Here is a 14583-nt window from a genome sequence, read left to right as displayed (position 1 = left end):
AACTCACCCGATCATAGACCTTGGCCATGTCAAGTTTTATAAACATAGCCTTCCTCCTAGAATTAGCCATAGAGTGGATTGCCTCTGTTGCTATCACAACTCCATCCAAAATTTGTCTTCAATCTACAAAGCCACCTTGTTCCATAGAAATCAAAGAGCCAAGGAATGGCTTGAGCCTTTCTGCAATTAGCTTGGTGATGATCTTATATACCACATTACATAATGCTATGGGTCTGAAGTGATCCAACCTATCAGCTCCCTCCTTCTTAGGTATGAGAGCCAAGAAGGTGGAGTTCAGAGACTTCAACATCTATTTATTCCTGTATGATTCCTGGACCACATCTAGAAGATCATACTTTTAACAGTAACAGATTTCCACAATCCATTTGTAAAGTACTGAGTTTTCTGGATTAGATTGTGTTTGTTTATTTCATCAACGTTTCGGATCACACTACATGATCCATCATCAGGATAAGAAAGTGCAGGGTAGTAAGATATGCAGACTGGACCTTTCTCAAGAATTATAAGGTCTCACATGGAGGCGAGGATAATCCAGTCTGATCTCCCCATATCGTCCTTCTATTCATCCTCGTTTTTGTCGCCATCCCCCTCGTCCCTCGCTAAGAGACCCCGTCCTTCTTGTGGATCCCACGCGGCGGGGTCCTCACCGTCCTGTCAGATTAATCCTTCTCTTAACCAATTTCAGAACATAAGGTTTTTTCATGCTGACCGTTCAGCTTCTTCCTCCACTCCTCGCTCGGTGGCTGATTGGGAGAATAGGCTAGTTGTAAACCTTTCTTGTGCCACCATTGACCCCCTTTCGTTTAACTTGTTGAAGCGGGGTCTTAATTTTTCTCGTCCCCCCCGCTCCATTCCTCACTTTCGATTCCTCCTTGAGATTGAGAATGCTATCCGTTCCCTCCCGTCTAAGGCTGCGGATGAAGTGAGGCAGGATTGTGCTGTCGCTCTTCGACATGCCAAACCACCCAGAAGCATTAATTCCGGAGCAGAATCTCGGGCCTTCCGTAATTTTGTTAATAATCATGATATTGTTATCACCAAGGCAGACAAGGGTAATGCCACTGTGATCTTGAACAGGCAAGACTATATCTCCAAGATGCTTGACTTGCTCTCAGACCCAAGCAGCTACAAGCTCCTTCCGCGTAATCCTTGCTCTAAAATCTTGAATCAAGTCAAAGTTCTCGTGTCTAACTCCTCCTTTGATGACGTGATTAAGAAAAAATTGGTTCCTTCAAAAGAAGTGACCCCTCGCATATATGGGGCTCCAAAAATTCATAAGGAGGGTGCTCCCTTACGACCTATTGTGGACACCATTGGATCCCCCACCTACGCATTAGCTTCTCACCTTGCCAAGATTATCTCTCCGTTGTTGGGGCAGTCCAACTCTTTCATCAAAGATTCTTACCATTTTGTCCAATTTATTCAAGATGTCAAGTGGGAGCCTGGTGATGTCTTGGTTAGTTTTGATGTTGTTTCGCTTTTCACCAAGGTTCCTATTCATGACGCTGTGCAAATTGTGAGGCGTAAGGTTGGGGATGAGCTAGCTAGTTTGGTGGAGTTCTGCTTAAGATCCACTTTCTTCTCTTTCCAGAACGTCATCTATGAACAGGTGGAGGGAGTGGCGATGGGTTCTCCCCTTTCCCCAGTCATAGCAAACCTCTATATGGAGGATTTCGAGGAGACGGCTCTCCACACCTTTCCCCTCAAGCCCAAATGGTGGAAGCGTTATGTTGATGACACCAACGTGTGCTGGCCACATGGGTTGGAAAAACTTGAGGAGTTTCTCGAACACATCAACAAGCTCGCCCCCACCATTTCCTTCACCAAGGAGCTTGAATCTGACAACCAGTTGCCCTTCCTCGACGTCCTCATCATGAAGAAGCCTGATGGGACCTTCGGTCGTCGAGTGTATCGTAAAGCCACCCACACCAATCTTTACCTCCATTCTTCTTCCCACCACCACCCATCCCAGAAAGTTGGTATCCTCAAGACTCTTTCCCTTAGAGCTTATAGAATTTGCGATGCTGATAACTTACCCCAAGAGCTTGATCATCTGCGCCAAGTTTTTAAGTTCAACGGGTACTCTCATAAGCAAATCTCCAAGGCCCTCACCCAAGCCAAATCCTCTTATCTTTCTGGCATCAGTCATAAGATCTCCTCTAACCCACCTCCCCTTCTCGCTTCTCTTCCTTTTGTTGAGGGCATCTCCCAAAAAATTGGCAAAATCTTGACCAGAAAGGGCATCCAGGTAGCCTTCAAACCCCTTTCTAAGTTAAGAAATTGTATCCCCCCGCTCAAGGATTCAAACAACTCTCTTCTAGACTCAGGGGTCTACAAGATTGAGTGCTCATGTGGCATGCCCTACATTGGTGAAACTGGTCGCTCTGTCATCACAAGGATCCGAGAACACAGTGCTGACATCAAGCATGAGAGGATACTAAAATCCGCCCTAGCTGAGCACTCAACTTCCACCAAGCATCATATTTGTTTGGAGAATACCAAAATCCTATCAAAAGAGGACAATCTTTTCAAAAGGAAGTTAAAGGAGGCTATTGCCATTAGCTATCATCCCATTAACCTCAATCGGGACGATGGGTGGTCCATTAACCATTCATGGCGCCCCTTGCTTGATTCCCTTGACAACCACCATTCGAGCACGCTCAACAGACTCCACCACCTTTGATGCTTTCTCGGTTTCCCTTCTTGCGTGCTCTTCCAGTTCTTTTGTTTCGCTGTTTCCTCTTCTCGTTCTCTTTTTTCCCCCTCTCTTCTCCTCTTTCCTTTTTTGGTGCTTGTTTCTTCTTCCATGGTGGGCAGTGTTTTCTCTCTCTCTCTCTCTCTCTCTCCCGAGCACACTTCTTGCTTCTTTCTTGTGAGTGGGTTTTGTGCTTAGACATCGTGGTTTCCTTTATTTTAGTGTCCTGTTGTCTCTAGTGTTGTTTATTTTTTCACGTGGTTTTCTCCTTTCTTTTTTGTGCGTCCTCCTACCGATTCTTCTGCTCTATCCTTGTCATCTAGTCTACTAAGTAGGTATGAATTTTCTCCTTTACCCCTACATGCTTGGCATTTTCTTCCTTCTTATTTATTTTTACTCAATTCTCTTTGCAGTTTTGGTCAATTTCACTTTCTTGTTTTCTTAAAATTGGTATACATATAGATTGTTGGTTTTTTTTTTTTTTTTTTTTTTTTTTTTTTTTTTTTTTTTTTTTTTTTTTCAACCCTTTATATATATATATATATATATATATATATATATTCAACCCTTTATATATATATATATATATATATATATATATATATATATATATATATATGTCTAGTACATTTTACTTATATCGCATATAGACATATATATATATTGGCATATATTTCCTAAATATTTCTTATTTAGTTATATATTTCTTTCATAGTATATCGTATTTTTCTTGTACATAACTATATTTTGATCCTTTAGCTATTGTAAGTGGTTACATAGCTATACATTACCCATATAGCTATTTTATTATATAATAGCCTAGATATTAATAGCTATTTTGCGTATATATATATATATATATATATATATATATATATATATATATATATATATAAAGGCAGGATATATGTTAATTGTTGTTTCTATATATATGGAGCTATTTTTTCTGTTTAGTTTCCTTCTTTTAAACCTTTTTCTTTCATTTTTTCTTCTTTCTTATACTTTTTGGTGGGGATACCCCCCTTTTTTGCTATTTTTTCTATTTTTTCTTTTTTTAGCTTTGCTTGGTTTTACGAGCTTCCCCCTTCTCTTCTTATAATTCTTGAGAAAGGTCCAGTCTGCATATCTTACTACCCTGCACTTTCTTATCCTGATGATGGATCATGTAGTGTGATCCGAAACGTTGATGAAATAAACAAACACAATCTAATCCAGAAAACTCAGTACTTTAGATCATACTTTATTATCTCCAAGAATTCTTGGAAAAATTCAACCGAAAACCCATCTAGACTAGGGGCCTTACCTTACTTCATATTAAACACAATTTTCTCCAATTCAGGAAGCAAGATAGGATTTAGAAGGGTTTCATTCATATCCGCAAAAACAAGATGAGGGATACACTTCAAGATGTCCTACTCCTCAAGCCTAGCTCCAGGCTTCTCCCTAGAAAAGAGAGCAGAGAAGTACTTGACTGCCTACCTAGAGAAAGCATCACGGGAAAAGATCTGGGATCCATCTGATAAGACAAGAGAGGATAGAGAATTCCCATGCCGTCGTGCCTTAACGAAGTTGTGGAAAAAAGCAGTATTCCTATCCCCCTCCTGAAGCCAATCAATATGAGATTTTTGCTTCCAAAAAATCTCCTCTTGAAGTTCCCATTCATCCAGTTCCTTGAGGGAAAGACCCTCAGCTTCACTCCTCTCAAAACTCAACCCAAGGTCCTGGATCTGATGGATGATGTTATCTAGCTTGGTTTGAGCAGCCCTCTTCTGAACATGTAGATAACTGAAACATTGTTTGTTCCATCCCTTAAGCCTGTATTTCACATGCTGAAGTCTCTTGCTAAAAGTATGCATAGCCATACCATGATCCGACCTCCCCTCATGCCACCAATCGACCATTAGATTGGGTAACGACACGTCTCTTAGCCACATCAACTAAAATTTGAAAGAGGGATTCTTGGTGACCCGGTATGAAGTGATGGAAAGCTTAACAGGCTAGTGATCTGATCCCCTATAGTCAAGAATTTCAAAGCTGGTAATCCACCTGTTGTCCATCTAGTAGCAGGAAACTAGAAATCTATCAAGCCTTTCCGAGATAGCCTCACCACCACATCTCCAGTTATTCCATGTAAAGATTCCATTATTTGGTTTCACATCAATGAGAAATAAAGAGCCAATCATTTCTCTGAGTAGATTAGATGATTGCTCCAGCCTAGCCAGCTCGCCTATTTTTTCCTCAAGGCTAATGACCGCATTGAAATCTCCTGCCATAATCCATGGAAGAAAAGGTTCTAGGGACTGAATGAATCTAATATGGGTCCATAATAGAACTTTACCTACAAGGTCCGTTGGAGCATAAATGTTGGATAAGAAACACCTTTCTCCATTCTCACAGCTAGTGGCAATCAAAGAAATGGAAGACCGACTAGATAACCACCATAATGGGGAGATTTTCCTTGGGTCCCAGAAGCAAGCCACCCCTCCAGAACTATTCAGAGCACCCACCCCCTGCCAAGCGCCATGAGGCTAGATATACGCTGCACACTTGGCCAAACCATCCAAAGAAAGTTTAGTTTCTTGAATAAAAACCATATTAGGAGATTGAGATTCAATTAATCTATGAATAGCCTTTTGCCTGGGGATGCTGTTCAACCCCCTTACATTCCATGATATCACAATCATTTATGGGGGTGAGAGAAATGTGAATCAATGGGACGCACTGACCCAGACTCCACCAAATTTTCACCCATTATCTTCACTTTCTCTTGATCAGTCTTTCTACCACTTTTTATTGGCTTATCTAGAGGCCCCTTTTTGAAGGGCTTCAAATGGATGCCTAAAGCAAGAGGAGCCTTATTGCCTTTACCAGAGCCAGATGCCCCCTTAGGCCAATGAGAGTCCTTGGACACCCCTGCTGGTTCCTCTGATCCCTGCACTCCACAAAGATCCCCAATAATCTGAGTAGAATGAGGCACCACCATATCTAACTTCTCAGCCTATAGGTCACCTGTATTAAGATGCTGATCCTCTCTCTGCATTACATATTCATGAATCTCCTGCTGAATATTGGGCTCAGAAGAGGGCTCAACTGGGATACCTTCCTCTTGGGCCATCCTACCGAGAGCATCAAACCTATTAAAGGTGTCATCCGTCTGCCTGTCCATCCAGGCTCTCTTCTTAACTTGGCCCTTGTTCTGATATTTAACCTGTGTAAAACCCTCACTGTCAATAGGTCCATTGAAAGCCCTAGCCTTTCCCTTGTCCTCCCTAGGGGGGGCTGGGGTATCCAAGGAAGGATTCTTATATTTGGGACAACGACGTAGTAGATGACCATACTCATGGCATATTCTACACCTAAATGGGAGAGTCTTGTAATCCAACTGCTGAATCCAAGAAACTGAGCCCATACAAATCTCCATAGAATCTGGCAATGGGTTATTCAAATCAACTTCAACACAAATACGAGCAAAAGAAATTACCTTACGATCTTTCATCTGAGTAGCTGATCCCACAAGTTTTCCAAGAAGCAACAAAATTGAATGAAGAATATCCTCCCTCCAAAATTCTAGAGGCAGTCTCGGCTGGCGAACCCAGACAGGAACACGAGAGGGGATTTCCTCAGCAGAATTAAAACCTGTGTGCCAGGGCTTGATAAATAACCCCACCTAGTTAAAGAAGTAAGGGCCACCCTCAAACACCCTATTTCTATCCACCATACAAGAGAATATAACCACAAAATAATTATTGGCTGCAATCAGAATCTCCATATCTCCTTGTGGATTCCACACCCTATGGGCCTAGGAGTCCAAAACCGGTAATGAAAGACGAAGGCCAAAAAATTTTCATATAAGAGCATGATTGCTCCAATAATTGACATCCTCCGAAATTTGTTCAGGTTGAACAACAAGAATAGGGTGAATCTCAGCTTTCTGTAAACATCCATTAATTTTTTCAAGCTTAAAATTTCCATTCGAAGATGGCTCTCCTTCCATTGATTGGGAATTTCCCTTCAAACCCTTACCATTGGCATGCACCCCCAAACCTAACTCACCCATTACCAAATCCTCACCAGAAGGCCGGGCAAAGGCAACCCCGAGATCCCCCATAAACCCTGAGCCCAAGCTTGGAAAAATAAAAAAGGGAAGAAGGGACAAAGGCCCCTCAATCTCGCACAGCCATGGGCAGCCACTCACGTAGGCACAGCAAACCCCGACGCCCCGCAGCACACCCAATCTCATGGTCAATAACTGCACAAACCCCTTGCACACCAATCATGTCCCCTCAATCGCCACACCAAAGCAGAATGCACGCCTAGCGCCAAAGGGAGGCAGTGAGAACCAGGTCGGGGTAGGGCACGCAGGCCCTAGTAGACCAAACTAGAGTGCCCCTCGCAGCCATCCGCCGTTTTCACCTAGATGTCCCTACTTCCTAAATTAATTTGTCTTGTGAATTCTTGTTTAGAAGCCATTCTTAATTAATTAAATGAAGTTATTTAATTAAATAAGAACAGTGTCTCTAATTAATTAAAGATTATTTAATTAAATAGAAAAAGTAATTATGAGAGCATATCTCATTTTATTATATTAAATATCTCAATAAAAATCTCTCTTCAGTTCAAAAAGGGAAATTTCTAGTTCACTATTGATCAAAAATGAGTTAAATCAGTTAACTCCTTTTTCTACACAAATTGAATCAGTTAACTCCTTATTTTAATCAAATTAAATATGTTAACTCAATTTAATTTGGAAATCCCCCTTTATAACTGAACTTCACCTTTCATCCTGACTGTTGATTGAAATCGATCTCAACCGTTGATGAATTTTAGGAAAGTCTATTTAAGAGACACTCATCTCTTCATTTTGAAAGGTTGAATGTGAATTTGCAGCGAATTGTTGCTGGAATTCATACTCACATTTGCTCATATTCACATACGCAAAGATCAAGTTTGACCAAAAGTTAACCAGATTTAACCATGGTTGACTTGAGTTGACTAGTTTCAAATTTTTTTTTGAAATAATTAAACGAAATAATTAAATTAAATGGAGTACTTACTTCTAATTAATTAAACAAAGTTATTTAATTAAATGAGAAGCCATTCTTAATTAATTAAATAAAGTTATTTAATTAAATAAGAAAAGTGTCTCTAATTAATTAAAGATTATTTAATTAAACTGAAAAAGTAATTATGAGAGCATATCTCATTTTATTAAATTAAATATCTAAACAAAATCTCTATTCAGTTCAAAAACGTAAATTTTCAATTCACTATTAATCAAAAATGAGTTAGATCAGTTAACTCCACTTTCTACTCAAATTGAATCAGTTAACTCCTTATTTTACTCAAATTAAATCTGTTAACTCCCTTTAATTTGAAAATCTCCCTTTATGACTGAACTTCATCTTTAATCCTAACCGTTGATTGAAATCGATCTCAACCATTGATGAATTCCAGGAAAGTCTATTTAAGAGACCCTCATCTCTTCATTTTGAAAGGTTGAATGAGAATTTGCATCGAATTGTTGCTGGAATTCATACTCACATTTGCTCATATTCACATACACAAAGATAAAGTTTGACCAAAAGTTGACCAGATTTAACCACCGTTGTCTTGAGTTGACTATTTTCGAAAAGAAATTTGAAATAATTAAATAAAATTATTTAATTAAATGGAGTACTTACTTCTAATTAATTAAACAAAGTTATTTAATTAAATGAGAAGCCATTCCTAATTAATTAAATGAAGTTATTTAATTAAATAAGAAGAGTGTCTCTAATTAATTAAAGATTATTTAACTAAATAGAAAAAGTAATTATGAGAGCATATCTAATTTTATTAAATTAAATATCTCAACAAAATCTCTCTTCAGTTCAAAAAGGGAAATTTCTAGTTCACTATTGATAAAAAATGAGTTAAATCAGTTAACTCCTTTTTCTAGTCAAATTGAATCAGTTAACTCCTTATTTTACTCAAATTAAATCTGTTAACTCCTTTTAATTTGAAAATCTACCTTTACGACTGAACTTCACCTTTAATCCTGACCGTTGATTGAAATCGATCTCAATCATTGATGAATTCTAGGAAAGTCTATTTAAGAGACCCTCATCTCTTTATTTTGAAAGGTTGAATGAGAATTTGCATCAAATTGTTGCTAGAATTCATACTCACATTTACTCATATTGACATATGCAAACATCAAGTTTGACAAAAAGTTGACCAAATTTAACCACGGTTGACTTGAGTTGACTAGTTTGGAAAAGAATTTTGAAATATTTAAACGAAATTATTTAATTACATGGAGTACTTACTTCTAATTAATTAAACAAAGTTATTTAATTAAGTGAGAGGCCATTCCTAATTAATTAAATGAAGTTATTTAATTAAATAAGAAGAGTGTCTCTAATTAATTAGAGATTATTTAATTAAATAGAAAAAGCAATTATGAGAGCATATCTCAGTTTATTAAATTAAATATCTCAACAAAATCTCTCTTCAGTTCAAAAAGGGAAATTTCCAGTTCACTATTGATAAAAAATGAGTTAAATCAGTTAACTCCTTTTTCTACTCAAATTGAATAAGTTAACTCCTTATTTTACTCAAATTAAATCTGTTAACTCCCTTTAATTTGGAAATCTCCCTTTATGACTGAACTTCACCTTTAATCCTGACCGTTGATTGAAATCGATCTCAACCGTTGATGAATTCCAAGGAAGTCTATTTAAGAGACTCTCATCTCTTCATTTTGAAAGGTTGAATGAGAAGTTTCATAGAATTGTTGCCGGAATTCATACTCACATTTGCTCATATTCACATATGCAAAGATAAAGTTTGACCAAAAGTTGACTAGATTTAACCACAGTTGACTTGAGTTGACAAGTTTCGAAAACAATTTTGAAAAAATTAAACGAAATTATTTAATTAAATGGAGTACTTACTTCTAATTAATTAAACAAAGTTATTTAATTAAATGAGAAGTCATTCCTAATTAATTAAATGAAGTTATTTAATTAAATAAGAAAAGTGTCTCGAATTAATTAAACATTATTTAATTAAATAGAAAAAGTAATTATGAGAGCATATCTCATTTTATTAAATTAAATATCTCAACAAAATCTCTCTTCAGTTCAAAAAGGGAAAATTCCTATTTACTATCAACCAAAAATGAGTTAGATCAGTTAGCTCCTTTTTCTACTCAAATTGAATCAGTTAACTCCATATTTTACTCAAATTAAATCTATTAACTCCCTTTAATTTGGAAATCTCCTTTTATGACTGAACTTCACCTTTAATCCTGACCGTTGATTGAAATCGATCTCAACCATTGATGAATTCCAAGAAAGTCTATTTAAGAGACTGTCATCTCTTCATTTTGAAAGGTTGAATGAGAATTTGCATAGAATTGTTGCCGGAATTCATACTCACCTTTGCTCATATTCACATATGCAAAGATCAAGTTTTACCAAAAGTTGACCAGATTTAACTACGGATGACTTGAGTTCACTTGTTTCGAAAACAATTTTGAAATAATTAAATGAAATTATTTAGTTAAATGGAATACTTACTTCTAATTAATTAAATAAAGTTATTTAATTAAATGAGAAGCCATTCCTAATTAATTATATGAAGTTATTTAATTAAATAAGAAAAGTGTCTCTAATTAATTAAAGATTATTTAATTAAATAGAAAAAGTAATTATGAGAGCATATCTCATTTTATTAAATTAAATATCTCAACAAAATCTCTCTTCAGTTCGAAAAGGGAAATTTCCAGGTCATTATTGATAAAAGATGAGTTAAATCAGTTAACTCCTTTTTTTACTCAAATTGAATCAGTTAACTCCTTATTTTACTCAAATTAAATCTGTTAACTCCTTTTAATTTGGAAATCTTCCTTTATGACTAACCTTCACCTTTAATCCTGACCGTTGATTGAAATCGATCTCAACCGTTGATGAATTCCACGAAAGTCTATTTAAGAAACCCTCATCTCTTCATTTTGAAAGGTTGAATGAGAATTTGCATCAAATTGTTGTTGAAATTCATACTCACATTTGCTCATATTCGCATATGCAAAGATAAAGTTTGACCAAAAGTTGACTAGATTTAACCACGGTTGACTTGAGTTGACTAATTTCGAAAAGAATTTTGAAAAAATTAAACGAAATTATTTAATTAAATGGAGTACTTACTTCTAATTAATTAAACAAAGTTATTTAATTAAATAAGAAGTCATTCCTAATTAATTAAATGAAGTTATTTAATTAAATAAGAAAAGTGTCTCTAATTAATTAAAAATTATTTAATTATATATAAAAAGTAATTATGAGAGCATATCTCATTTTATTAAATTAAATATCTCAACAAAATCTCTCTTCAGTTTAAAAAGGAAAATTTCTAGTTCACTATTGAACAAAAATGAAATTAGTGAGTTAACTCCTTTTTCTAATCAAATTGAATTAGTTAACTCCTTATTTTACTCAAATTAAATCTGTTAACGACCTTTAATTTGGAAATCTCCCTTTATGACTGAACTTCACCTTTAATCCTGACCGTTGATTGAAATTGATCTCAACCGTTGATGAATTCCAATAAAGTCTATTTAAGAGAACCTCATCTCTTCATTTTGAAAGGTTGAATGAGAATTTGCATCGAATTGTTACTGGAATTCATACTCACATTTGCTCATATTCACATATGCAAAATCAAGTTTGACCAAAAGTTTACCAGATTTAGCCACGGTTGACTTGAGTTGACTAATTTTGAAAAGAATTTTGAAATAATTAAACCAAATTATTTAATTAAATGGAGTACTTACTTCTAATTAATTAAACAAAGTTATTTAATTAAATCAAAAGCCATTTTTAATTAATTAAATGAAGTTCTTTAATTAAATAAGAAAAGTGTCTCTAATTAATCAAAGATCATTTAATTAAAAAGAAAAAGTAATTATGAGAGCATATCTCATTTTAGTAAATTAAATATCTTAACAAAATCTCTGTTCAGTTCAAAAAGGAAAATTTTCAGTTCACTATTGATAAAAAATGAGTTAAATCAGTTAACTCCTTTTTCTGCTCAAATTGAATCAGTTAACTCCTTATTTTACTCAAATTAAATCTATTAACTCCCTTTAATTTGGAAATCTCCCTTTATTACTGAACTTCACCTTTAATCCTGACCGTTGATTGAAATCGATCTCAACTATTGATGAATTCTAGGAAAGTCTATTTAAGAGACCCTCATCTCTTCATTTTGAAAGGTTGAATAAAAATTTGCATCGAATTGTTGCTAGAATTCATACTCACATTTGCTCATATTCACATACACAAAGATCAAGTTTAACCAAAAGTTAACTAGATTTAACCACGATTGACTTGAGTTGACTGGTTTCGAAAAGAATTTTGAAATAATTAAACGAAATTATTTAATTAAATGGAGTACCTACTTTCCAATTAATTAAACGAAGTTATTTAATTAAATGAGAAGCCATTCCTAATTAATTAAATCAAGTTATTTAATTAAATAAGATAAGTGTCTCTAATTAATTAAAGATTATTTAATTAAATAAATAAAAATTTATGAGAGCATATCTCATTTTATTAAATTAAATATCTCAACAAAATCTCTCTTTAGTTCAAAAAAGGTAATTTCCAGTTCACTATTGATCAAAAATGAATTAAATATGTCAACTCCTTTTTCTACTCAAATTAAATCAGTTAACACCTTATTTTACACAAATTAAATCTGTTAACTCCCTCTAATTTAGAAATCTCCCTTTACGGCTGAACTTCACCTTTAATCCTGACCGTTGATTGAAATCGATCTCAACCATTGATAATTTCCAAGAAAGTCTATTTAAGAGACTCCCATCTCTTCATTTTGAAAGGTTGAATGAGAATTTGCATCAAATTTTTGCTTGAATTAATACTCACATTTGCTCATATTCACATACACAAAGATCAAGTTTGACCAAAAGTTGACCGGATTTAACCACGGTTGACTTGAGTTGAATAGTTTCAAAAAGAATTTTGATATAATTAATCAAAATTATTTAATTAAATGGAGTACTTACCTCTAATTAATTAACCAATGTTATTTATTTAAATGAGAAGCCATTCCTAATTAATTAAATGAAGTTATTTAATTAAATAAGAAAAATGTCTCTAATTAATTAAAGATTATTTAATTAAATAGAAAAAGTAATTATGAGGGCATAGCTCATTTTATTGAATTCAATATCTCAACAAAATCTCTCTTCAGTTCAAAAAGGGAAATTTCTATTTCACTATTGATAAAAAATGAGTTAAATCAGTTAACTCCTTTTTCTACTCAAATTGAATCAGTTAACTCCTTATTTTACTCAAATTAAATCTATTAACTTCTTTTAATTTGGAAATCTCCCTTTATGACTGATCTTCACCTTTAATCTTGATCGTTAATTGAAATTGATCTCAACCGATGATGAATTCCAGGAAAGTCTATTTAAGAGACCCTCAGCTCTTCATTTTGAAAGGTTGATTGAGAATTTGCATCAACTTGTTGCTAGAATTCATACTCACATTTGCTCATATTCACATACGCAAAGATCAAATTTGACCAAAATTTGACTAGATTTAACCACGGTTGACTTGAGTTGACTAGTTTTGAAAAGAATTTTAAAAATAATTAAATGAAATTATTTAATTAAATGGAGTACTTACTTCTAATTAATTAAATGGAGTACTTACGCCTAATTAATTAAACAAAGTTATTTAATTAAATGAGAAGCCATTCCTAATTAATTAAATGAAGTTATTTAATTAAATAAGAAAAGTGCCTCTAATTAATTAAAGATTATTTAGTTAAATAGAAAAAGTAATTATGAGAGCATATCTCATTTTATTAAATTAAATATCTTAACAAAATCTCTCTTCAGTTCAAAAAGGGAAATTTCCAATTCACTATTGATCAAAAATGAGTTAAATCATTTAACTCCTTTTTCTACTCAAATTGAATCAGTTAACTCTTTATTTTACTCAAATTAAATCTGTTAACTCCCTTTAATTTGGAAATCTCCCTTTATGACTGAACTTTACCTTTAATCTTGACCGTTGATTGAAATCGATCTCAACTGTTGATGAATTCCAGGAAAGTCTACTTAAGAGAACCTCATCTCTTCATTTTGAAAGGTTGAATGAGAATTTGTATTGAATTGTTGGTAGAATTCATACTCACATTTTCTCATATTCACATACACAAAGATCAAGTTTGACCAAAAGTTAACCAGATTTAACCACAGTTGACTAGTTTCGAAAAGAATTTTGAAATAATTAAACAAAATTATTTAATTCAATGGAGTACTTACTTCTAATTAATTAAACAAAGTTATTTAATTAAATGAGAAGCCATTCCTAATTAATTAAATAAAGTTATTTAATTAAATAAGAAAAGTGCCTCTAATTAATTAAAGATTATTTAATTAAATAGAATAAGTAATTATGAGAGCATATCTCATTTTATTAAATTAAATATCTCAACAAAATCTCTCTTCAGTTCAAAAAGGGAAATTTTCAGTTCACTATTGATAAAAAATGAGTTAAATCAGTTAACTCTTTTTTCTACTCAAATTGAATCAGTTAACTCCTTATTTTACTTAAATTAAATCTGTTAACTCCCTTTAATTTGAAAATCTCCTTTTATGACTGATCTTCACCTTTAATCCTGACCGTTGATTGAAATCGATCACAACCATTGATGAAATTCAAGAAAGTCTATTTAAGAGACCCTCATCCTTTCATTTTGAAAGGATGAATGAGAATTTGCATTGACTTGTTGCTGGAATTCATACTCACATTTGTTCATATTCACATACGCAAAAATCAAGTTTGACC

The 14583-nt window shown here is 34.1% G+C and overlaps 1 protein-coding gene across 1 annotated transcript; it reads left to right on the top strand.

Annotated features, from left to right (window-relative positions):
• Positions 1-496: 496 nt before the first annotated feature.
• Positions 497-2704, top strand: LOC149576490 (uncharacterized). The gene has a single exon (XM_089794619.1). The coding sequence runs from the start codon at positions 497-499 to the stop codon at positions 2702-2704; it is 2208 nt and encodes a 735-aa protein (XP_089650745.1).
• The last annotated feature ends 11879 nt before the right edge of the window (positions 2705-14583 follow it).

The sequence above is a fragment of the Cupressus sempervirens genome, chromosome 1, assembly GCF_028749045.1.
Source record: "Cupressus sempervirens isolate cs-2001-9-10 chromosome 1, ASM2874904v1, whole genome shotgun sequence".
Taxonomy (NCBI): Eukaryota; Viridiplantae; Streptophyta; class Pinopsida; order Cupressales; family Cupressaceae; genus Cupressus; species Cupressus sempervirens.
Note: the sequence above shows the minus strand (reverse complement) of the source record. Positions and strands in the feature narration are given on the sequence as shown.

What these genes read in the sequence shown, in the direction of transcription:
- LOC149576490 (XM_089794619.1), top strand. Translation starts at nt 497, where the DNA reads ATGCAGACTGGACCTTTCTCAAGAATTATAAGGTCTCACATGGAGGCG.